The sequence below is a fragment of the Mesoplodon densirostris genome, chromosome 5 (assembly GCF_025265405.1).
Source record: "Mesoplodon densirostris isolate mMesDen1 chromosome 5, mMesDen1 primary haplotype, whole genome shotgun sequence".
Classification (NCBI taxonomy): domain Eukaryota; kingdom Metazoa; phylum Chordata; class Mammalia; order Artiodactyla; family Ziphiidae; genus Mesoplodon; species Mesoplodon densirostris.
The window spans coordinates 115,855,248-115,882,278 of NC_082665.1; the positions used below are offsets into that span (position 1 = coordinate 115,855,248).

At 41.1% G+C, this 27,031-nt stretch overlaps 1 protein-coding gene across 1 annotated transcript; it reads right to left on the minus strand.

Moving 5' to 3' along the window:
• Positions 1-1,924: 1,924 nt before the first annotated feature.
• LSG1 (large 60S subunit nuclear export GTPase 1) lies at positions 1,925-27,031 on the minus strand. The gene is made up of 14 exons (XM_060099320.1): positions 26,876-27,031; positions 25,076-25,202; positions 20,970-21,090; positions 20,705-20,791; positions 20,088-20,174; positions 14,996-15,056; positions 13,677-13,853; positions 9,724-10,122; positions 9,193-9,294; positions 8,901-9,046; positions 8,333-8,454; positions 5,661-5,740; positions 3,904-4,077; positions 1,925-2,398 (listed from the first exon to the last, which is right to left on the minus strand). Exons 1-14 carry the CDS (start codon positions 26,972-26,974, stop codon positions 2,219-2,221), a joined length of 1,962 nt encoding a protein of 653 aa, XP_059955303.1. The 5' UTR covers positions 26,975-27,031; the 3' UTR covers positions 1,925-2,218.

Here is a 27,031-nt window from a genome sequence, read left to right on the forward strand (position 1 = left end):
AGGGTGAGAATACTTAAAAATAAAAATTGCGAGGATGCTTAACGAGACGTATTCTGGGCAGAAGCAAAGGTGAAAATAGAAATTCCCTTTTCGTGGTGTCCTAGTTTGGGTTCCTCAGACTGTAAACAAAGACTTAGGTTCAGTTAGTTTATTTGGGTGGCACTTCCGTGAAGCAGAAATGAGAAAGAGGAGAAAGTGAGACCGGGAAGGGAGAAAAGGTGAATTAATGAGACAGTTTTAGCCGTGGGCGAGCGTGGCTCAGTTCCACTGAGGACGAACATGTAGAATGTACACATTGGGTGAAAGGGAAGCTGGGGTGCTTACCAACTGGCCCCCATTCCTTACTGGTTGGGGGTTACCCCAGGGAGTGTTAAGCCCCCAGCCCTTCTAGACTGCCCTGTGTGCAGGCTGAGCAAGCTCCTGGGGTGCAGAAAAAGTCCTCAGGTGGGAAAGCAGAAAACACAGGGCTTGTGGAAAGCTGTGAGCCTGCACCGGAACCGTGTATTGGGCTGCAGGCGAACTCCAATTAGGCTAAGGGATGTGGAGTGGGTGGGGCATCTGCACAGACATCATCTCTTACCAGCAATACGTGCTAGGAAATTGAGTCAGATACTCTTCACAATTGTTACACACCCATGAATGTTAAATATCAAAGGCATACATCAAGGAATAAGTCCTCACATTTATGTTTGACTTTTGACAGGGGTATCAAAATAATTCAATGGGGAAGGGCTAGTCTTTTCAACAAATGGTGTTGGGACTACTGGATATCCACATGCAAAATAATGAAGTTGGTTTGTCCCCTACCTCACACCATATACAAAAATCAACTCTGGCCCAAAGACCTAAATTTAAGAGCTAAAACCCTAAAACTCTTGGGAAAAAACACGGGAGTAAATCTTAGTAACCTTTTATTTGCCAATACTTTCTTAATTATAATACCCAAAGCACAAGCAACCACAGCAAAAAAAGATAAATTTGAACTTCATCAAAATTAAAATTTGGTCAATGAATACTTATTAATGAACAAAAATTTTAAATTTCCCACATATAACAATTTTCAAATATACCAAATACATTAAGGTCGGTTAAAGGCAAGCCTTCTTTAAAAAAAATTTTTTTTAACACTTTTTTTTTTGGCCACACCTCATGGCTTGCAGGATCTTAGTTCCCCCACCAGGGATAGAACCCAGGCCCTTGGCAGTGAAAGCAGAGTCCTAACCACTGGACCACCAGGGAATTCCCAAGGCAAGGCTTCTTAACAGTGAATTCATGAACTTTGGGGACCTGTGAATGTTCTGATACATTTTGCAAAATTGTGTAGGTGGGAATGTGCATTTTTCTGGAGAAAGCATTTATAACTTCCATTAGATTTCCAAAAATATCTATGACACAGAACAAGGTAAGGATCTGAATTAAGGGAATAATGAGGCTCAGAGAGAAAGAGAGACAAAAGTAAAGAAGTGAGAGGCTGAAGCAGCCATAGTGTATTATAAAGGTGATTGTAAAAGGTCAACTGCCCTTGTTGGTCAACTACTCCTGATGGTCCTAAGTGCTGAGGACATCAAGGATCCCTACACCTAAAACAAGAACCAGCTGCTTAACTGCTACTTTTCTCACTCGTTGTGGGTTTGGCTATAGAAAAACCCACGCTCCCCTCTGGGGAAGAGACTCACGGTGACTTTCAACAGAGGATTATGCTCTTCAAGGGCTTTTAAAAATCACCTGTGCTAGCCCCATTCCAAGATCTGATATGCCTTCTGCCATATTAGGGGTGTGTTGGGTATGTGTGTGAGATGGAGAATCACAAATCTCATAATGTACTCAAAAATCCATCTAAAATCCCAGCATGTTTTAGTAAATTAAAATTGTTTAAATAATGTGAAATGTCCAAATTGCAGTGTAGCTACACAAATAAAAAATCCATGTGGCAATTTAATTTTAATATTTCTTCAAAAAATTCCCAGTTTACAAATTACTATGCATTTGTATATATGTTTACACAAATAAACATACATCATTTATTCCCTCATCTCAGATTCAGCCTCCTACAGGAACAGGTTTCTGGGGCTCCAAGATGACCCTGTTAATTGGAGTTGGTGCTCTGAGGAGCCCCCCGGTCTTCATATCAGCTGTTGGGTGTGAATCACAAGGGCAGGGTCCACCCTATCGCACCACAGATGCACAGTGCAGATGCTACTTCTGTTGCAGGCCAAATTCACGTATCCAGGTGCTTATAGAGTCTACGACTTTTCTCTTTTTTATTTCTGTTGCCATGTTTTTTCCAGGGCTTCCCAGCCCCCGTCTCAGAGCTCACAGTAGCTGCCGTCACCAGGCCACTCCCAGGCTTGTAGCCCATCACAGCCTGGACTCCTTTGGTCAAAGCTCTCACATTTTCCTAGGAAATAAGAGAAAATATTATTGGCAATGTCAGCAGTCTCCTTTACAGGATATGCACAGGATTGCTTATGGAGAACTCCAAGAGAGTGGACTTCCATCTCTCACTGGTCCTCTTTCTCTCCCCATTCCTTAATAAGTTTCTCAGTGTTTTGTCTTCACTCCATTCTCTTTGTCCTCAACTTTGTTTAGTCCATGGCTTCAAACAACATCTATAACTAGGCTCAATACCAGCTATTTTCTGGAAATCTCTATCTTGATATCAAACTTCAACTGGCCACAACCCAAAGTTAGTTAGAAGCTGACTCTCCATTCTTTATTTCGGCCAGTGGTATAAGAATCTGCCCAGCCCTGAAGATGGCACACACTCTGTCTTCCTTATCTATCACATACAGCCAGGCACTAAGTTCTGTGGATTCCACTCTCAAGAACTTTGTACATCTTCCCCCCTCTTCTCCATCCCCACTGCTCTAACCCAGGTGTTCATCAGCTTTCACTGGACTTTCACTTTCACTGCAAGACTCCTCAAATCCAGTGTGTACATTTCTATCAGAGTTCTCTATTCTGTATCTCTCTAGTCCTGTCCTCACAGATCTCTGATGGCCGCCTGTGGCCTGGGGAATCAAGTTCATATTCCCTCACATGGCACACAAGGCCACCTACAACATGGGCTCTTTACTGAAAAAGTCCACTCTCACATCTTTTTGCCTTCGTTCATGCTACTCCTTCTGCCTGGAAATCTGGCCCTCACCGCTTCTTCCAACTGACACATTTTTATTTGTTCCTCAAAGTCCAGCTTAAATAGCACTTCTTTGCTGTAGTTTAGCAAGGATGTGGAGAAATTAGAACCCTCATACATTGCTGATGGGGATGTAAAATGGTGCAGCCACTTTTGGAAAGTTTGGCAGTACCTCAACTGTTAAACTTAGAGTTCCCACATGGCCCAGCAATCCCACTCCTAATGTATATACCCAAGAGAAATGAAATATATGTCCACACAAACACTTGCACATGAATGTTCATAGCAGCATTATTCATAATAGACAAAAAGTGGAAACAACCCAAATGTCCAACAACTGATAAATGGATAAACAAAATGTGGTCTATCCATTCAATGGAATATTATTTGGCAATAAAAAGGAATACAGTACTGATACATGGGTGAACCTTGAAGCCATTAGGCTAAAGAAGCTAGTCACAAAGGATCACAGAGAGTATGATTCCATTTACATGAAACGTCCAGAATAGACAAATCTTTATATGGAGAAAGTAGCTTAGTGGTTGGCAGGGGATGGGGACAGAGGGGAGTGGAGAGTGAATGCTAATGGGTACAGGGTTTCTTTCTGGATTGAGTGGTGATGGTTACATAACTCTGCAAATATCCTATAACCTACTGAAACGTATATTTTAAAAGTGTGAATTTTATGGTATGCGAATGTTATTTCAATAAAGCTGTTAAACAAAATGTACTGGATCAGAAGTTAAAAAAAAAACTTTAAAACTTACCTGATGGAAAAAAGTTTTGTCCACTACATTTTCAATCTGATTTGCTTTTTTATTTCTGCGCAGCTGCATTTTTATTTCCCCACCATTTGCTTTTTTCTCTAGGAGTCGCTGGTGTTGATACTGAAAGGTCAGAGGATCTCTTCCAGGAGGAGGATGACAGTACAGGAGTTTACCCTGCAAAGACAACATGCATGGTAACAGCACATCCTCAGGGCCATCTGTGTGAGAGTCCACAGAGGAGGCCTCTCCATGGTGCACCCTCTGATGGAACTTTCGGCCTTTTGACAGCTGAGCTGAGTTTTGGTCACTGCAACTGGAGAGTCCCTACTTACACCCTGATGATGATCCTTAGTGTTCTCGAGGCCTACCTCTTCCCACAGCTCCCACACAAGAACGAAATCTTCCCTGTGCCCCCTTTTACCTTGTTTACCGTACTCTTCAGTACATGTATATGATTATACTTAAGAGAATATTTTCCAAAACAAAATCCAGGACGTAGTTGGACAGTGTGGCTGTACTAATGGGGACACTGGGCCTGCTGCTGTTGTCCACTGGGTGCCAAGTTTCCTCTTTCCACCATAAACACTCTAAAAACTGTGGTTGTTTTTAACTCATCTCCCCCACCCTCCATAGTTTTACAAATGGTAAATGAATAAATAATTCATCTATACAAATATTCTATTAACTGTTTTCCTACCGAATTTAAAAAAAAGAGAATATGGCTGCCCTTTTTTCTATGCTCCAAGCTCTGCTGATGGTGTATTGAGAAGAGGACGGAATAAAGTGAAATCCTCACAACCAATTAAGCCCCTGGAATGCTTTTTTGTGGAAAGAAGTAGCTTAATAAATAAAAACTATTGGGGCTAATTAAGTGCCAGGCACTGAGCTCAGTGATGTGCGTGCGTGCCTGAGTGTGTGTGTGTGTGTGTGTGTGTGTGTGTGTGCGTGTGTGTCTCCATACACTGTTCTCATTTATTTCCCATAATAATCTCATGGGATAGGTACTATTAATTCCTATTTTACTGATGAAGGAAACCCAAAACTTAGCATGTCCTCACTTGTAATAAGAGAATAACACCTCACAGACTTACATATATATATATATTTTTTTTGCGGTACACGGGCCTCTCACTGTTGTGGCCTCTCCCGTTGCGGAGCACAGGCTCCGGACGCGCAGGCTCAGCGGCCATGGCTCATGGGCCTAGCTGCTTTGCGGCATGTGGGATCTTCCCAGACCGGGGCACAAACCCGTGTCCCCTGCATCAGCAGGCGGACTCTCAACCACTGTGCCACCAGGGAAGCCAAGACTTACATATTTTTAATGAGATGACAAATGTAAAACATTTAGTACTATTCCTAGCAGGGCTAGCTTTGAATAAATGTTAGCTATGATTATTATTGTTACTGGACAAGTGTTGGAAGACAGGTATATAAACAGCTACACTGCAAGGAATACTGTGATATAGCTGCAGTAGGAACACCCAAGGGCTGGAGATGGAAACACTGGAGACATAAATTTATCACCTTCCCTGCGAATGGGTATTCAGAGACCTTTATCTCTGTCATATTATGTCAGTCACTTCTATGATTCATACGATGCTAGCTCTCCTGGATCAAGAACGTAATTCCAGTTACGGCACAATATCAATGAGAAGGTATCTCCTTTATAAACCAGCCGGTTGCCATTACCCTAAGCATACGCTGTGGAGAAAGAAGACCTACTTATTCCAGAGGAACAAGAAGCAGGGTTCACTTACATTGACATAATCCTTCAGGATGTAGCGTGCAGATCGAGGTTGGTCTGGCTGTCCATGTGCTGTCATGAATCCTCGCATACCTGTGAGGATTTGCAAAACCTAAGTTAGAAAATATCACAACAAAGACAACTGAAGTGATGGAAATCTAGCCTTTTCTGTTATTACACTGTGCATTCTTACTTAACCTTAAAAAAAAAACAAATCAATTAATAATGTAGAAAATATTTTGGTTAGCATTACAAAAACATCTGATAATCCAGGAGAATAGACTATATTGTTACATCTGATCTTCTGACAACCACCTAGCAACATGCTGTGACACATTCAACCTCTCTCTACTCCAGTCATTTCTTCTATCTCTCTGATTTTAATGATTGATTCCAGGAGGCTACTTGTACAATGCTATGTTGTCAATATTATTAGCAAAACCCAAAGCAACAGAGCAAGTTTTCTTATTTAATGATATGTCTACACCTTTTTCAGTTTCCCAAACATACAATGAAGATCCTTTTAATACTAACTCAAGGGCTTCCCTGGTGGCACAGTGGTTGAGAGTCTGCCTGCTGATGCAGGGGACACAGGTTCGTGCCCTGGTCCGGGAAGATCCCACATGCCGCGGAGCGGCTAGGCCCGTGAGCCATGGCCGCTGAGCCTGCGCGTCCGGAGCCTGTGCTCCGCAACGGGAGAGGCCACAGCAGTGAGAGGCCCACGTACCACAAAAATAAATAAATAAATAAAAATAATACTAACTCAATTAGAAGGGAGTAGCAGAGCACAGCGGGTAAGAACACAAGCTTTGGCCGACAGGTTCAAAACTCAGTTCCCTCCCATACTAGCTGTATGTTGGCTCCTTCAGTTTAGAAGAAAGTATCAATAGTTATAACCGTACACAAAAATACATTTAGGAAAAGGAAAAAAAAATCTAAAGATTAAAAAAAAAAAAAAAGGATTACAGTAAAATAGTTTTTCCCAAGTAAAACACCAAACCCAACAAAACTAAGAAGGAAAAACATTGTTGGGCTTCCCTGGTGGCGCAGTGGTTAAGAATCTGCCTACCAATGCAGGGTACATGGGTTTGAGCCCTGGTCCCAGAAGATCCCACATGCCACGGAGCAACTAAGCCCGTGTGCCACAACTACTGAGCCTGCGCTCTAGAGCCCACGAGCCACAACTACTGAGCCCGTGCGCTGCAACTACTGAAGACCGTGCACCTAGAGCCCACACTCCACAAGAGAAGCCACCGCAACGAGAAGCCCGCGCACTGCAAAGAGTAGCCCCCGCTCACCTCAACCAGAGAAAAGCCTGCGCGCAGCAGCGAAGACACAATGCAGCCAAAAAACACCCCCCAAAAAACAAAAAAACCCCACATTGTTTATTAAAGTCGTTAACTTCTACAGGGCTAAAGAAACCATAAATAAACACTGGGAAAAACATTTGCAGCACAGGTAACAAAGAACTCCTACAAATGATTATGACAAAAACAAATGATGCATAGAAAAAAGTGATTCTCAGAACACCAAATGGCTAACAAATATATGGACAGATGTTGAATTTCACTAATATTTTAAGAATGTTTAGTCATCTGTTTTTACAAACTGGTTTTGTCCTCACTCTCTTTGATTTCATCAGAGAGAATCAGATGAAAAATCTTAAAAGACTCACATTTATTTCAGTTTTATCTGGAAATCAAACCAGATGCAAAGTTTAGTGCAAGTCTACCTTTACCCATCTTTCAGGTTAGCACACTAGAGAGGTCTAGATTAGGAAATCTGGGTTCTCACTGAGGCTATGCCACTGACCAGACACCACCTTGGGCAAGTCATTTCATGCTCTGATTTCAGATTACTTGTCTTAAGAAAAGGGGGATGAGAGGTGGGGGAATCTTTAAGGCCCCTTCTTGCCTGTGATTTTGTGACTATAGCAGTCTTGCAACAAGTGCTTAGTATTCGTCCTCTTTAAAGTCGCTCAACTATAGTAAATTCAAGGTCTGATTTTAACCATATAAGTGTGGTTTATATCAAATCACCTTTCTCTGCCAGTAAATACTCAAAACAGCCTGAACTCCTTCCCTGCTGGGGGCAATTCCTTACAAAGGCAAGCCACACATGCATGGAAACTTTTTTAACCCCACTTTTTCTTTAGGTAGATATGCATCTTTCCAGATTACCTTTAAAGCTTGTGTTTAAGGTAAATAAATCACAATGAATTGGAGAAATGACAGACAAAGATAATTCCCACGCAGAAAAAGAAAAAGCCAACATAGCCTTAGATCAGAAGCCCTGTGTCTACACTTGAGTCCTAGGCCTCTCATAGGAAAGGGCCTGAGAGAGCCTGGGAAGATGTGTCTCCCAGGCACTTGATTTCTATGATGAAGACCTGGGGAAGAGGCAAAGGATACAGAGCAGCTCCTTCTCTAATTCTAAAAAACACTTAACACTGACGTAAAATACCACTCAGGCAGTGGCCGGCTCTCCCTCCTTTACTGCCGGACCAAGTCAGCTACCTGGAGGCCACTTGGTGGGCAAGACCAACAGGACAACAAAAATATCAAGGCTGAAAGATGACATGACAAATACTAAGGAAAAATTCTGAACTTGTACCTTTGCAGAGTATTTCTCTTAGTAGCTATACTATTATTTTTTGTTCATATTTTAAAATAAATCACAACTCACATCCATAAGCCGTCAACAGTTCTTCTGACGTTGGAGGTCGCTGGGGATCTTCATCTTCTCTAGGCCTTATGATGTCAATGCCGTATGTAGCTTCTAAAACACGTCTTGGAATATTCTGGCAAATGTAAGATTGTCAAGGAATCCGTTTCTTTGAACTGACCCCCTCCTCCTCCCCTTGGTGTCTTCTAAGAACATGGTATTTCAGCACCTCTGTGACAAAAAAACTTTTCACCTCTCCAAAGAAGAAGTATGACTATTCCTTAATTTAAAAGACTTTTCTCCCCTCTTTTAAACAAAGCCTTATGCACAATGATCACTTCCAAATGTATCCTTTAAAAATATTAAAATATTATCTCTGAAACAGACCTTAAAGATGACACATTTTTATGTAAATACACTATAGATTTGTGAGATGACCCTAATTCAGACATAAAGCACCGAGTCTTTGTTTCTAATCCTTACAACTATGTAAAGAGTGATTATTTTTTCCTCCCCTATCTATTACCCAGATTTTTCTTAAGCCCTAATATACACATAACAACCAAAATTTTGGCACAGCACAGAGGATATTAGTGATATAGGTGGGAGGTGATCTCTCATCTGGTCAATCGGGAGGATTCCGCTGCAAATCATCTCGGCTTTGGTAGAGACAAAGGATGGCATCACCAGGCCTGGGCAGTCACATAAGCAGAGGCCAGGTTCCACATAGAGAGTCTGAAAGACAAGTAAGAGGTTTATGCTGGGCATACAGCACAGGAAGGGAAAGAAGAGCAGCACACGAGTGGCAAAGAACTTCAGAAAACACCCAGAGGGAGGAACTGGCGGAGAAGGAAATACAGAGGCCGATGCTGTCGAAATACCTGAAAATGCTTGGTGTGACCGGGCGTGGCAGACACAGACACCTTCTTGTTGCCCATGATGGTGTTGATTGTCGAACTCTTACCAACGTTTGGGTAGCCCACCTAGAAGGGTGTCAGAAGGAATGTTTACAGTATAAGTTGGCAAGGATCACGGGATGCCGAAAGCCTACCCTATCTAACAAGCCTATCTAAAGGTAAGAACATTGGACTGGAAGTCTGAAGACAACCCTGAAAGCTCTCATTCTAGTATCTCTTGTAAGTGACGTTGACAGGTAGGGATGAACTGGGAGACTGTAGAAGATAATTAATATGAACAGTGGTGTAACCAATATAAGCCTTGAGAAAGTTCGTTCTTTGAGTTGGGCTTTGCCTGTCACCCAGTCTGCTCCCAGGATGCCCGTGGGCAACAAGAGGGCATCAATGTTCCCTGTGACGCCAGGGCCTGACTGATCTCTGGAGTTCCAGTGTAGCTACCAAAGGATGGGGAATACAGACCCTCACGGAACAATTTTATGACATATTTCATCTTACCAGTCCAACAGTAAGTTGTCCATTCTTCACCTTCTTTCCAGAGTGTAGCTGCTTAAAGATCTCCAGTAATTCCTGCTTCGATACCAGGTGGCTAAAATTCTGTATCTGCCTCTTCTGTGGGGTTTTCCTTCCTTGCGCCTCAGAACGCACAGCACAGCGTTCCTTCCCATCCTGGCCGCGCGCCTGCTCGTCGGGGCTGCTGCCATCTTCTGAGCACGTCTGCCAGTCCTCCTCCTCCTCCTGCCGACAGTCCTCATACTCGCTGTCATCTTCATCACTCCTGGCAACTTCATTAAGTGAAAGATGTTCAGTCTCTTTGTGTAGAGTTTCAGCTTCGTCACAACTGGAGTTTTCAAACTCAGCTGTGATGGCTTCTCCACTGTCTCCGTTTACTTCTTCCTGATGAAATAACAGAAACCACAAAAGTTCAGAAGTGTGTAACAAATGCACTCTTCACTCTGGTGAACAACATTCAGAGTTGGTTATCTAAGATGAACAGAGGACAAGGAAAGTTACGAAGGAGAAAGAAAAAGGGGAATAGAGGGAGAAGACAGCATGAGGATATAACCAAACTTTCAACAGTGGTGTCCTCTGGAGTGGTGGACCTTCACTTTACACAGTTTTGTATTATTTGAACTCTGTACAAATAACATGTATTACTTTTCTAATAGATAACTCTTTTCACCTATTTTTAATAGGTGAGCAAGGGTTTAGAAAAACCTGTATCAAGCTGAACTCCTTGGCAGTACGCTTTTTTTGCAATGGGCTGTAGAATAAAACAAAGCATTTCTCATGAACGATAAAACATTTAACATTCTCTTCTCTGCACAAAGCAAGAAGGGTATGATTTGTAATTTGAGCTTCATTGTATATTTGCATTTCAAAGACAGTGGTTTGCATAGTTAAGGAAACTGCTATTCTTTTATAACTGCCTTTAATAAATCATAGCACCATGGAGCATAGGTCCCTGCGTGTGAAGTATGAGAGCAATAAAACTCAACTCTACACATGGAAATTATTCACCAACCAACGATTTCCTTTGGAAAGAGAAAGGTAAAAATCATTTACGATTCATGGGTGTGTTAATCCTTCTGAATTCCTATGGATAACAAAGCAGAAATATGGCAATTTATAGTATTAACAAGCAGTATCAACAAGGGAGAATTGATTCAGATTTAGAAGTGATGGAAACCTATCATTTCCAAATAATCTAGCATTACAATGAGTAGCCACCACAGGAGAGGGCATGATGAACTCAGTTAAATAGGCATCCTACATTTTAGGAAAGAGATATTTTAAAAAATGTCAGGGAAAAAAGGTATGATTTCATTGTCATTCCTGGGAACTCAAAAAGAAATATGGAACTGGAAGCAGTTTCTATGATAAATGAGCAATAAATGTAAAGAAGTCACTGTGTGCTCTTCTGCAGAACACAGAATGTAAGCTGAACATGAATGTGTATTAGGAAAACTAAGGCTAGAAGCAGTTTTGGTTCAGGAAAAATGATAAAGGCAACAAAAGGACTTTGCAGTAGTTACATCAAAAATAGAAAGAAAGAAGGGAAAAGTCAGTCTTTTGGGGGAACACAGTGCAATTTAAGAGATGGCCAAGAGAAAATCAAAGTACTCAATTCAAAAAAATGTCCTATTTTTTTAAAATAAGAAAGGTTAAGCAACCATAGAGAAAGAACCAAACTTCAGATAGGTGAGAAAACAGCAAATATCTATTTTTAGTAAGTTCGTGTTTGACACTCAAATGACAGATGTGATTAGATATATCACAATGGTAGCTGGCTACTTGACTTGGAAAATCATGAATAACAGATTTCAGAAGACCTGGGAGGAATAAATAGGGTTCAACTTTTAAAAAGGAAGAAAGAATATCTTCCATAAATCATGTCCTGTTAATCCAGAGTCTGACAGGGAAGCAATTCCTCAAGTTAGGAAATTCCTCCAAACAACTCCTCCCCTGACAGCAACGGGAGGCAACAAGGGTTCCCTGAGGACAGATGGTGCAAACAAATCCCACTTCCCTTTGCAATCTACTCCTTGGCTGATAGGTCGGGGAATACCACAGATGTAAAAGATGAAATGAAACACATAAAGTACTCAGAATAGTAGTGCCTGGCTAGGAATAAGTTTTCTATGGGTTAGTTTTTATTAACAGTAATAACAGAATAACTATTGTTATAGCCTTTCAAATACATCTGTATGCATCACACTAAAATGCTTGGTACTGAGCGCTTATTAAGTCCACAAAAGTTCACAGGGCTCTATCCTTGGCTCTGGTCTACTCAACAGCGTTATCAATGACCAGAAAGAATATATAGAAGGGCCAATACAAAACCTGCAGATGATTCAAAGCTGGAAGAAGAGAAAAGCAAATGACACATGCAAAATGAATTCTACCTTGTTCCCAAATCACTAATATTTAAGAGGAACAGCATGATCCTAAGCTGAGCTAAAACCAAAATGAAAACCTTTTCCCACATGTAAAGACAGGATGAGATCTGCTTAGTAAGTCTTATCTTTTAAATATTTGAGGGATGTGGTTGTTCACAGGTTCAATGAGCCAAGAGCGTAAGCTTCTTTGAAAGGGGGTGAATTAACAAAAACTCTGAATTACTGGGAGTATCCTGATCACAAGAAATAAGAGTGCATGTCCTGGGCAAACCACACCTGGAATACTGTACTTAACCACCTGCCACCCATTTTAGGTGTGTGACACAGGCAGACAGGCGCTCAGGGTGAGGACTGCTCTGGAGGTCATGTCTATAAGGAGCAGGAAAGCAGACAATGTCTCTTCTGCAGAAGAGAGAACATGGGGAGAGAGGAAGAGGCCTCAGATCAAAGGTAGGGAAGCTGACTTAGCTTCACTGGACTAAAGAACTTTCTAACCTTGGAGATAAAAAGGAATGAGACACCTGGTGTCTGCCATTTAAAGCAGTCACAGAGACAGCATGTGACTGCCAGGGAGGTGGAGGGAAGAACTCCTTCACAGAGTTAGAGCTCACTTACTTGTGAGCTCACCAAGGGAGGGTGTTGTATTCATAGCACCCAGCTCAGCACACTAACCAGTCAGTAAACAGTTGATAAATAGAGGTGAGAGGAAAGGAGGTGGAGAGGAAAAGATATGACTTTAAGTCTCTTCCTGCTCTAAGATTCTATTACTAATTTCTTTTCATAGTTGGTTACCATTAATTTTTACTAGAAAATAACTCCTAAGCTGTTTCTGTAAAAAGTGGATTAAAAGATACAGAAAATAACATGGTATATCTTAATTTAGGACTACTTCATTTCTTTGTTTTCAAAACAAAGTCAAAAGAGAGTCTAATCAAGTCCAGAGAAGTTACTACATTCAGTTTTATCTGACTTTTTGTTCTGACTTCTCTTAAAAGCAATTACAGGGCTTCCCTGGTGGCGCAGTGGTTGAGAGTTCGCCTGCCGATGCAGGGGACACGGGTTCGTGCACCGGTCCGGGAGGATCCCACATGCCGCGAAGCGGCTGGGCCCGTGAGCCATGGCTGCTGAGCCTGCGCGTCCAGGGCCTGTGCTCCACAACGGGAGAGGCCACAACAGTGAGAGGCCCGCGTACAGCAAAAAAAAAAAAAAAAAAAAAAAAAAGCAATTACATACAAGGTCAGTATGAAACTTCCTATACAATTTTCTGCCTAAAATTAAAAAAAAATTAAAAATTATAGCTACTATCAGTGTGCATCATAGACCCCTGGGATAGCAGCCTATTTAAAAACCAGAGAAAGCAACCTTGTGGCTTACTTTCCTATAGATCACCCGACTATCACAGCAAAAGAAACAAATAAAACCCAACAATAAATAAAACAAATAAAACCCAAACATCAACAATCAAAAAATTTAAAAAAAAAACAGAGCACACTTAACAGAAGCCAAAATCCTCCTCCTTGAAACCCAACTTGAAAAAGTCCCCCAGGTTACCTTAGAGTCATCAATCAGTTGAATGGCTTCAGACAAAGCCGACCAGAAAATGACCTTCACATTTTCCTTTTCGAAGAACTCGGCCCAGGCACTCCGCTGCTCGGTAGTCATCAAGTCAGCCTTATTTATCAGAATAACATTCTCCTTGTTGTCATCAATTGTTTTCACATAACATTCCTATGCAAGATAAAGATATTTACATATTTCTCCAAAAGGGGGAAAATTAGGCTAATTATACTGAAGATCCCCAGCTATGACTAAAAGTTTTTACTGTCCCCAGTTTTAAATCATTCCCAATTTAAAGATTTTTAATCATGATACATTCTATGGATCCTTTCAGCAAGCTCTGAAAAGAAATTAGGTCATCTATACTTAGAAAAAATACTCTTCACATAAGAAACTGGAAAGGGTAAAAAGAAATGCTTTCCTGCCCAGTTTAAGTAAAACAGGTTCTTATTTCTTTAAATTATATAGTTCCTCTCTTTAATAATCTTGAATTTTTTTTTTAAGCAAAGTTAAAGAACTGTATAACTAGATTTGTCGGCCAGCGGGACTATCTTCAAGCCAAGTGATGATAGCTAATAATAATCTTACCTATTAATATAACAAAAATATTTTTGAAGGCTAAAAGGAAAACAAGACCCAGTGATTAATTCCCAAGCACAGCTCTCCATTAGGAAATAGACCAAAAGTATGAAGCTGAATTAATAAGAGTTTCCCCATTAAGACTGTTATTCACCAGTGGATTTTAAAATAATCAGTACTATTCCTACTCTGGTCCTCAAACAAAAATAGGAATACTTCATGTGTGTTCAGTGTCTTATTAATTGAAAGCCTGTATCACATTATTTCTTGTGATCCTCACACCTTAATGATTACCCCCTGTGGTGTTTTACAAGCTTAGTTCATTTGTAAAATACTACAGGAGGTAATAACTACGGTGTGAGAAAAGAAAGCTTAGTGGGATGGGTAAGTGAAGGGACTAGGCATATGCTAAAGTAAGCAAAATGCTATTTCAACTAGAGTCTCTTAAAAAAGGAGAAACACTGGCAAATGCCTATTACCAAAGTGGCTTCGAAACTAAAAGTAGAAAGTTCAAGTGTTTGTGCCTTCCTGCAGATGGAAACAACTGTTTGAAGAAAACATCTATCCAAACAGTCCCAAAATGCAAGCTCCTGACCTTGGGAGGAGCAGGAGGCCAGATTAAACAAAGCTAGAGGAGGGTGCAAAGGCCTGCCTAGGGTCACTGTTATCGGGGATGCTGTCCTCCCACAGCTACCCAAGGACTTAAAGTTTGAATCATGTCACATTTTACTTACCAAATCCTCACACCTAAATAGGAGTGGATTTCGAGCATCTACTATCTGGACCACGATATCACTGAAAAACAAATAAGAGATACACCAATCACTGTGAAGTGAAAGGAAATAGTAGCCAACACTTTCCACATATTAAGCGCTGATATATTTAACTTTTTAAGGTACAATTATCCCCAGTTTATATACGAAGAGGCTGAAGTTTAGAACAGCTAGGTGGCTTGTTCAAGGTCACCAGCTACTAAGTGAGGGAGCTGGAATGAGAACGCAAGCACTCTGGACCGGAGCTTGTAGTCTCTGATGATGTTTCATTGTTACAACTTTTATCTGTATCTTCTAGTAAACTCTCCTGGAGAGATCAAAGAGTATTCCAAAGACTTCAATCCCAGGTGAGGTCTACTGTATACTCAGTGCCTAGTTTACACTTGTGTTAAGTAAGGCCTCAAAACCCCTAATATGTCACTTGCTCACAGCTGCCACCATCAAAGCCTATATCTTATGTAAACCTAGGGCTGACATGTGTACATGTAGCAAATCATCATCCACCAGTTCCAAGAATGTGTTTAAATGGTAAAAATACAAAACAGCAAAATATCAACTTAAGTTGCCATAATGAAGCAGGAATGATGAGTCCAACATCTTCCATCACATGTAAGATGATGCAGCAATATGAAAAGTTTCTGCGGCTGACAGCAAGCCCCTCGAATCCCTCACAAATGTAGTGGGGACGACAGCAGCTGAGCACTGTAAGAATAAATACTGCACTTCTCCGGCAGAATCCTCCCTCCCTTCAGACCCTGTGGCTAGGAAAGCTACTTTAAGGGCCAGCTGTGACTGCCACTGGAAGGAAACAAGCTGTGGATGTGCTAACACCAGTCTCCCGCAAATCCGTACCTGGTCAGCTTTTCCTCAGGTAACTCCTATGCAACTGAAGGAAATGTATTAAATCAAGGTTACCATTTAGGGCAGAGCTTTTGACAAAGTGCATTTTCCTTCAGAATAGTTAAATTTCCAGCATGATCTTGTGAGTCAAAGAAACTCACAGACCTGCTAATTTATGACAAATTGCTTTTAAGTTCTCTAGTTAAGTGGGTCCTAGTATTTCCTTCTTTAAGGTAATATCTACCACTTTCCAACTGTGAGGATTTAACAGTAAATGCAAAAATGACTGCAAAAAATGGACAAAGCCTAATGAACTAAAATTACAAGGTCCACACACATTATGTCTACCTACCAAACAGGTAGAAAGAATAACCAGCTTAGACACACCAGTAAGAAAAGAAGGAAAGTTTAAGGCAGCTTGCTTCATGTGCTGAATTAGGATGCCTAGATAAGTGCCAGCTATGTACTGGGAAGGGTTGATGCAACACAATGGAAGCGCCTTGTCTTACTGGAATACAGCGTTCTGCCCTCCGTGCCTCGGCAGTTTCCGCCATTTCAATGACATATTATACATCAAATCTTTTCTGATAACTACTCTTGAAATTAAAGAGGCAGATGGCGTAGCTAGCCTGTTACCAAACAGGAGACATCTGCTTTACAGAACATATCAATAAATATTTCCTATTAAAAGACACAGCAGTAGTCACTTTATTGATGTTTCTATGTGACTCAGATCCACTTCTGTGTGATATAAACTATATTCCTTGAGTCAGAAGCATGTTCTCTCTTATAAAACCACAGAGAAATATCACAAAAAAGTAAAAGAGCAAGTAATGCTGTAATCCAATAGAAGCTACTAGTTTCAATAGTACAGGCTCACTCTGGGGAAACAAATTGCTTATTTAGGGGCATGAAAAGCAAGGGAAGGGCCTTGCTGTTGTTAAACCTGGAAGAACACATATGGCTACCTCTGTTCCCTCTCAAAGCCTGCAAAACATGAAAGCAAAGACTGGAACTCATCAGGACAAAGAGAAAGAAAGAACAGCAACTAAGAAATGTCAGCCCAATGAGAAGTGAGCCTGTTCATGCCCCAGAGCTCCGAGAAAGCTCAGGATTAGAAGCATCACGTCTAGCTTTCATGGCAAGAGTGAGGTAGAGGACTGAAATCATTCTCAGCAGGGAGCAATTAGGTCCACGCCCCTGTTCCATTCAGCCAGGCAGCCACACGTCACCCCGCAGCCCCTGTGGAGAAAATGAACCCTGGAGAAAATGAACCTGAGAGGCTCCTGAACTGGGACCTCAAGCAAAGGAGAAGGTGGGAAAGAGGTGCTATACTGAAGGGAGGAGGATTAAGCATAACTCTACACCCCAAATTATGGAAATGCCCAGCTCCCTTGTATTACACCACCACCTTTAGCCCTGTTCCTGGCAGGAGATAGTCCTCCTCTTTAAGAAACTGACTGATCCTAGGGAAAACACCCGTAGATACTAATATCTTGGCATATTCCAAAAAAATAAAATTGATCCCTGCTCAGTTACTGTACAGTGAAGTTCACCAGTGGGCAAACTCCACCCAAACAAAAGTCCTGTCAATCAGCTTTGTAATGCTTTGTTCTTAAATATGAACAGACAACAAACATCATTTGACATCGGAGGAAGAACTCTTACATAGAAGTCAGAAACCAGAATAAGTAGGAAAAAAAAAGAATGCAGAGGGAAGACAGACAATAAAGGAAGTAGGAGAAAATCTAGAATTAAATAGTAAACTATAAGTGTGCAAATGGGGGGACTCCCTCAAGCGTGAGGTTTCAATATTCCATATTGTTACCATTTATCTTTGGAAATAAGAAAACAGACGTTTTCAGCAGTACACATCCCAAATGCTAATGAGGCCCTGAAGGAGAGATTAGCTCACTCTGTTCCCTGGGAGAACCACACTGGGTCTTCCCAAGCCCCATTCAAGCCTGCATGGAGCCCACGATCAGGAGCAAGCTTCCCCTTTCCTCAGGCTTAGAGATTTGCCTTGCTACTCTGACCTCCTCACATCCCAGGCCAACAGCCCTGTCTGCCCCTGAGGGAGCAAGATGCGGGGGGCAGGTATATAAGTGACTTAAAAAAGAGAGAGAGAGATAGATAATTCACATATCATAAGATCCATCTTTTAAAAAGTGTACAGTTCAGTGGTTTTTCGTATATTCACAAAGTGGTGCAACCATCACCACTATCTAATTCCAGATCATTTTCATCACTCTAAAAAGAAATGTAAATAACTTCTACAAATTTAATCCAAGTCCTTTTTCTTAGTAACGGTGCTAAATGTGCTAATATTCTTTCCCAGGAATCCCAGTTAAAGCACCCTGTTTCCTAATGTTCTTACTGGGTATATTCTATGGACTAAAAAACAAACAAACAAACAAACAAACAAACCCACATCCTAAGGGCTCCTTGTTAAAAGCATCATTTCAAATATAAGGTTCATTTATGATCTCCAAAATTTACAAGCTGCTCATGCAGCTCAATATCAAAAAAACAAACAACCTAATCCAAAAATGGGCAGAAGACCTAAAAAGACATTTCTCCAAAGAAGATATATAGATTGCCAACACACACATGAAAGAATGCTCAACATCATTAATCATTAGAGAAATGCAAATCAAAACTACAATGAGATATCATCTCACACTGGTCAGAATGGCCATCATCAAAACATCTACAAACAATAAATGCTGGAGAGGGTGCAGAGAAAAGGGAACCCTCTTGCACTGTTGGTGGGAATGTAAATTGATATAGATACTATGGAGAACAGTATGGAGGTTCCTTAAAAAACTAAAAATAGAACTACCATATGACCCAGCAATCCCATTACTGGGCATATACCCTGAGAAAAACCGTAATTCAAAGAGTCATATACCACAATGTTCACTGCAGCTCTATTTACAATAGCCAAGACATGGAAGCCACCTAAGTGTCCATCAACAGACGAATGGATAAAGAACATTATATACAATGGAATATTACTCAGCCATGAAAAGAAACGAAATTGAGTTATTTGTAGTGAGGTGGATGACCTAGACTCTGTCATACAGAGTGAAGTAAGTTAGAGAAAAACAAATACCGTATGCTAATACATATACATGGAATCTAAAAAAAAAAAAAAAGTCATGAAGAACCTAGGGGCAGGACGGGAATAAAGACGCAGACCTACCAGGGAATGGACTTGAGGATATGGGGAGGGGGAAGGGTAAGCTGTGACAAAGTGAAAGAGCGGCATGGACATATATACACTACCAAATGTAAAATAGATAGCTAGTGGGAAGCAGCCACATAGCACAGGGAGATCAGCTCAGTGCTTTGTGACCACCTAGAGGGGTGGGATAGGGAGGGTGGGAGGGAGATGCAAGAGGGAAGAGATATGGGGACATATGTATATGTATAGCTGATTCACTTTGTTATAAGGCAGAAACTAACACACCATTGTACAGCAATTATACTCCAATAAAGATGTTAAAAAAAAGTTCATTTATGGAATCCTTATAAATAATTCATATACTCTTTGACAAAAATAGAAACCTTTTAGCTATCAGGATATGGAAAAGACTTAAAAAATCTCCCAGTCTCAACTTATCAAAGGCATTCTCTTCTTTTCAAAGCCCAATTAAAACAAATCATTCCTAATTTCCCCCAATACTACTAAAACTGCTCCTTCCTCTGCTCTGACTCAGCCCACTACCCTCTCTCTAATACAATAGGAATCACACTCCAGTTTGTATTTTACTAATACCTTAGTGCAACGATCACGTTTCATCCATCTGTGTGTCCCTGGTGCTTGGTCCTTTGCTTGGCCTCCCCCATAACATATTTGCTCTTTGCAAGCAGACACCTACCCCTTTCCCAGCCATATTTTCCATATTACCGGTAGGAACTCATACACATTTGCTGAAATAACTACAGGTGCTTCAGAACTCATCTTACAGAAAATAGTCACCACTCTTGCAAGTTTATCAATGTGTTTATCTAATAACAAACACCCCTTATATTTAAAAAGAAATACAGTATCCTACTTTCAGGTTTTATAATAATTCTCAGTAGCCCTGTACATAACTTGATCCTGTCCCCTCAGCCCCTCCCTGGGCTCACAAACATATATAACTTCCCAATCTAATAGACCGCCGCCACCACATACTCCTTACACAAAAAGAAAACAGTAACCTACCTTCTTTCAATCACCCTCCAGAGCTGGCGCCAAAAATCCAAATTTCTTTCAAATGGAGTCAATATCAGGTTTTGTTCCTCTTCCAACCTGATTTTAGAATGAGAAGTTTATACCTCTGCCAGCTTATAATAGTAGGGTTCAAGTAGTATAAACACCCAAATTCACTGCATTAAAAAAATAAGTACACAAGTATTAACTGTCAAATGATTTTTATATACTTTCTGCTGAGTCAATATGCAAATCAAATGCAAATTTTATACTTAAGCTTTTTAAGCCCTGAAAGTTTATTTAACATACAAAGTGACATTTCTCCCAGACATCTCTTCCTGGAAGAATGCTCCAGAGAGCAGAGATCAACTCCAGGGTGACTAATGGCTAGAGAAGGGTATGAAAAGGAGAAAAGGCCAGGAATGGAGCAATCAACTCACCATCTTTGTGCAAGGACACATGTGCACAAAGCAATGCGGTTTGCACACAGGCCAATTTGCACTTATAAGATGAAATCTACCATTTCCCTTTTAAAAGAACAAAGCCTTCAAAATGCAAATAGCAATGCAAGCACACTAAAATGCCTAACTCAGAATTTCAAGGCAATCTTCCTGTAGACTAACACTCACCGGACAAGTTGACGTCTCCATTCTAGAAAGCTATCTTTCTCTGCCTGTCTGAGTTCTTCTGCGCTAGTTTTTTGGTCCCACTTTGGTCTGCAACAATCACAAAGGAAAAAAAATTCCAAATGAGTTGCCAAAATAATATAGGAGATTGGGATTTAATAATAGCAGCTGAGAAAAGAAAGCAGAAAAACATGAACACCAAATAAAAAATTTTATATTTAGTGGCCTTGTTATGCCTTTTAATGTCTTATATTTTTATTCAACTTACCTCCTTGGGATACACAAGAACTGTTTGTTTTCTTCATGGAGTTTCTTAATTCTCTGGTTCTCCTCAAAAGACAGTAGTCCAGTTCTAGCCTCAGGAGGTACAAATTTAATATTAAGCTTCTCTGTTTGTAGGGAAAAAAAAGTACTGTTATTTAAGAGGAAGTATAGAGAGTGAATGTTGGTCATTACTTAGAAAACTAAAAATATGAGCACCTAAAACAGAATTTAAGCTTTCTTGATTTAGATAGATTCCCCTAGCCTTGAATTAATTATAATTTCTAAAGGAAGTTTTCTAGCCACCCCCCCAAAAAGAATACAAGAACAGATCTTTATTAAAACTTTCAAAAGGTCAACCACTTTTTCAAGTACTGATTTTATAAAACTCCACATGCTAAACGCATTTCATGGAAACAGAAGCAATAAGAGTGGGAAGGGATTGTAAACAATCATTACAACCAATCTCTTCATTTTACATGTGGAGAATAATTGTAAGCCAATGGGAGTGAGGGGGGAAGCAACGATTCAGCAAGGAGACTTACTCCAGTTAGAACTGGTAAACTACTTCACAGCTATAATTTATATGAAATATTTATGAACATCCACAATTAAGCTATATAAGAATTCAAAGGAATAAAAAAACGTCCAGTCTATGTATGAACCAGAGACCTCTGCTCTAGGGCTCTATCCCCCTCAAGTTGCTTCAGGCCCCTCTACTGTACCACACATGGCCACCTAGTCTCCCGGGCAGGTGACTCCACTGAGATAAGCACCTGAGAAGCCAGCTAAGCTCCTTACCAAAATGCCAAGGGGAGGTCCTATCCAAGGATAACAGGACATCTTCAGCAATGTTCCTCTTAACCTTGAAGCAAAGACTGCAATCTGCTACCCTCATTGGACCACCAATACTGCATGGTCCAGTCACCTAGAGCAGCAGTCCCCAGTCTTTCTGGCACCAGGGACCAGTTTCATGGAAGGCAATTTTTCCACGGACTGGCGGGGGGTGGGGGTGGGGTGGGATGCTTCAGGCGGTAATGCGAGCCATGGGGAGCGGCAGATGAAGCTTAGCTCACTCGCCCACCACTCACCTCCTGCTGTGCGGCCCGGTTCCTAACAGGCCGTGGACTGGTACCTAGGTTGGGGACCCCTGACCTAGAGTACAGCCAATTCAGTCCCCATTCTCATTCATGTCATCCTCAACCAATAGTCAGTTTAGCCTCATACTGGATAATTCTTTCACATTAATTCCTCCTTCCAATGGTGATCTCCCACCCAGTGTTCCCACTTTGCTTGGGCCAACCTCTGTAAACGTCTCCAGCCCCTTGATTCTTTCCTCTTCTCCCAGTGTACCACCCAGCTTGTAGCTTCATTTCTTTCCCTATTTGGCTAAAACCACATGGTCCATCCATTCCACCACTCTCCGACCAAACATCAAATTCCTTAGCCCACTGCACCGAGCCCACTATCCATTCTCGTTTTCATTTCAGTAATGATGCTGAGTTCTGCTGGAGGTAATCACACAATAATGCAGCCACCTGTCTCTGAACTGTTTTTACTACCAACACTTCTGACACCGAATGTGTGGGTTTTCCCACACCAACAACCAGTTCTCCAACTCTCCAGACACCAACTGGGTGTCCTACAATTCAATTCTATTCTGACACTAACTATCAAGTGACTTCCCCACTTCAGATGCCAAATCTCTGAATGTATTTTTATGGAGGCCCCATAGATTAAATCATTGGCCACTGGTGTGATTAACTCAATCTCCAGGACGTCTCTGCTCCCCAGTGGTTGAGGGAGGAGTTTCTGAAAGTCCCAACCCGCAAATCCCAGGGTTGGTTTCTGTGGCAATCAACCTCCACAAAGAAGTTACCTAGGGGCCCACCGGTCACCTCATTAGCATAAACTCTAGTAAAATTGCAAGGGGCTTATTATGAACAACAGAAGACACTCCTCTCACCTCTACCACTCAAGAAATTACAAGGGTTTTAGAAGCTCTTGTATCAAGGAACCAGAGGTGAAGACCAAATAGAAATGTATTTCTTATTAGATCACAATATCACATCGTTCTCTTACTTGCTGAATATAAGAAGTGAGTACGGCCTGTGCCATCTTTTAAAGGTAAAGAGTTCCCAGTGAATACTTAGCATTTCTCATTGTTTTGCTCTCCTGTGCAAGGTCAGGGATCCATGTGAGAACCGGCTTAAAAACCATGGACCTAATCTGATTCAAAACACACTATGTACACACACACACACACACACACACACACACACACACACACACACACGTACAATTTTGCCTGCAATCTGAGGGGTTCACATCTGAAACTTGTAGCCTCCAGGTTAAATCCCTGTCCCTCTGTGTCCAGGAGACAAGTGCTGTCTGAAGGCCATAGAGAGTTGAGATAAAATTCTATCATTTCTACATTATTAAGGAAAAGGGGAAAAGGCATGAAATTAATTTCAATGAGGAATTCTTACCGATTTTTGAAAGGCTTATGGAAACTTCATTATGTAGGTATGACTGCTCAAGTCACTGGTCATTCGTGATTAACTTCACCTCCAGCTCCTCTCCTCTCCCCAGTGGGGCTAAAAATTCCAACCTTCTAATTATCCTTACATTGCTCACAAGACCAACCCCCATCCTGAAGCTATTCAGGGGTCCTCATTAAAATGCAAAAAGACACTCCTCACTCTTCACTTACTCCATCCCCTCCATAAAGTCTGGTTTATTCTAGCTCACTAAAAATCTTGTTCCTATTCTTTTCTCCATTCTTCTACTACTACTATTTCAGTTCTGGCCTGATTCTCTTGCTGTACTAAAGCAATAGTTTCCTAACTACTCCTTCTTCCTCAAAATCCATCAGTGTTCTTTCAAAAAATGTTTCCTACTTGCTTACATCCCTCTAAAGACTCCTTTAAAGTCCTTATTCTCTCCTGGCCCTGGCCCTCCTCCCTAGTGTTTGTGCATCACATCCTGTCCCCATGTACTTGAAGCACCAACAGGGCGAAGCTCCTGTTTTTTTTTTTTTTTGCACATTATTTTATTTTATTTGCACATTATTATTTTTGTTTTATTTTTTTAATTTTTTGGGGGGGAGGGGATTTTTTTTAATTCAAACAGAAAGTCACAAAAATTATAATCACCCTCATCAGTTCCCTCAGTCCGTTTTCTGAACACAGTGGACGGCTGCTCAGATCGTAGCTTGAAGTGCTCTGCCTGCCTGTGTATAATGTCCTGTGTCATCTCACCTGCCTGCTAACAGCTACTCATCTTTTAAGACTCAGCCCCAGGGGAAAGCTTGCCCTGACTGGCCCTAGTGTTCCTTCAGATAGGAATGAACACCAACTCCATCTTTTATGACCCTATTCTCTGCTACAGACTTCTTTTGTAGCACCTTAGACAAAATTCTGCAGAAACAAAATTTGTCTTAGTCAACACCATACTTTCAGGAGCCAGTACAACACCTGAGAGTAGCTGGGGCTCAATAAAAGCATTCTGAACAAATGAATGAATTTGCTAAACAACATAATAACACTTATAATAAGAGAAGAGCAATAGAAATGGTAGTTTATAATGCTGTCTCTGTGCCAGGTAGTTTTCTAAGTGCTTAGAAAAAAACAAAAACAAAAACAACAAAAAAGGGAAAGCAGTGACTAAAACAAATTACATGCATGGAAAAATTCACTATAATGTGTTAACAAGTGCTTTAAAATACAATTCAAATTGCCTAAGTTACAGCTGCAGGCCCAGGATTTTGCTTCTAACAATGGTATCAGAAAACATTTTCTGGAAAATGCTGGTATTGTCCACTGTAATGTTGACTGGTCTCTTTCCTTATGAGAGACTGAGGTTCTTGAATTTGATATGATGATGGATAACCTGAAGTGTTTTTGAGAGCTGAATTTGAAAACTGTGGCACATTCTGTACCTCCCAGTTGAGTTCATCTCGACCTTCCCACACTGCTTCTGGGATATGTGCCTTTGGTTTAAAGACAGCTCCTTTATGAGTTTGGTAGGATTGGCAAAACACTTCCAAGCAGACTTATTTGTATATAGTCAGCAAAGACACAAATGTGCTGTAGGCACTCAGCAACAACCTACCAGCTACAAACTCTGTTCCTGCAAGTTCTGCAGTGGCAAGGAAGTCATCCAGGGAGCTCTGTTCAGTCACGGACTGAAGATTAAGACGACCCCAATCATAGCCATCATTGAGTTCACTTGTGTGCAACTATGAATAAAACACAAGGTGGTAATACAGCTGCTCTCTTCTGCTCTTAACATCCAAACTAACTCCCAAGTAACTATTCTATGGTCTTGAGGGTGGTATCAGCCCCTTTAGAGTCAATATTAATAACAGTTAACATTTAAATGAGCACTTTCTTCCCTCACTTTCTTATCCATCTTACAGATGGATAGTTACTCTCCATTTATTTTCTCATTTTATTTTCAAAATCTTTTAAGATAAATTTTATTGTATCTCTATTTTATTGATGAGGAAACAGGATTAAATTAGATAAAACAACTTGCCTATAGTGGCAAGCTAATATGTGGTAGAGATAAGAACCTGAACCCATATACCATATACTCTGGTCCTGGCAGCCACTGTTAGTCAACTTTTTTTGACGGAGACCCACAGTAAGAAATACATTTCACATAGTGACCCAAATGCTGCGAGAAACTTAGTGATACAACTGTGTACCATTCAGTATAGTAAAATGGAAACAAAGGAATCCTGAAACAAAGTTACTTTATTACATGCCACACAGACTGGTATTTTCTTGAATTCTATTCTGTAGGGTGAAAAACCTGGCTAGTTGAGAGTTACTGAAATGATTTCCAGACACAACCCATAGTTTGATAAGATAAACACCATCCTAAGCTCTACGTTCTGTACAGGTGCAAGTAAATGAAAAAATTAAAGGTTAAAAGGCTAGGTGGTTTGCCCAAGGCCACAGAATCAGCAAAAATCAGCATAAGGATTAGAATCCAGTTCTTTAGAATTCATAATCGAATCTTCCCACTACTTCCTAATGGGTACATTAACAACAGGTTGCTTCAAAATCAATTAAAATTACTGGCAATCTAATGTCCAGAGTAACTCTGACCTGATGAATATTGATGAGCTCTGTATGCTGTTTACTCTGCAGATTATACAGATGGAAGTTAGATGGTGTTTAGTGCACATGGATAATTTAGAGACACCTTTGACTTTGCACAGATTCTTACAGAGAACTTCGCGAGTTCTCAAATACATGAGAGAATGAATGTCAAAATGACAAACACAAGTAAAACTACTTCATCCGCTTTACAAGGATACTAAGAATTATGATCGTTCCCAGGCCCAGGGAACTATTAGGCCCGCCAAACTTTGGAGATAAGTTGTTCAGCTTTGAGTGAAACCACTAGGGAATAAAAAGGGTGAAGCAGGAATCTGAGTTATTTTGTACTTCTGGTACCAACCAGCGGCTCTTGGAGGGTCAATTCTTTGAACAAATGAATACAAAAAGTAGTTTTTATGTCTTTCCTGTACAGAAACTTACAAACGCTTTCATGGCTTACAGGGCAAAGACCAAACTTTTATCCTGGCATTCAAGATCTCACTGCAACCTCATCACCACACTGGCCTCCACCTCTGGGCTCTGTGCCTTGCTAGAAGGAGGGCCTGTTAATCTGCCTGGTAGGCTCTAAGGGACTTGAACATTTGCGCATTGTGGTATCCGCGGGGGGCTGGGGGGTCCCAAACCGATCCCCGCGGTTAACGGGGGACGACTGTACTCATCCTTAGAAACCCTATTTTGGCATCATTTCCTCTGGAAAATTTCCCTGTGACCTCTGACCCCAAGCTTCGCAGCTTTCAGACTCTCATAACTAGACAGACTGGGAAAGACGACAAGCTCTTACCCAGGAGTCGGTGTGACGATGGCTACGGCTGCGCTGAACTTGCTGGCGGATAAGAGCCCGACCGAGGGTCCCAGCCTCCGGCGCTCTCCTCCGACCCATAGCTGCCCCGTCGGCCCACGAATCTTCCTCGCCGTACCCGCTCCTGTTTTTTGGATA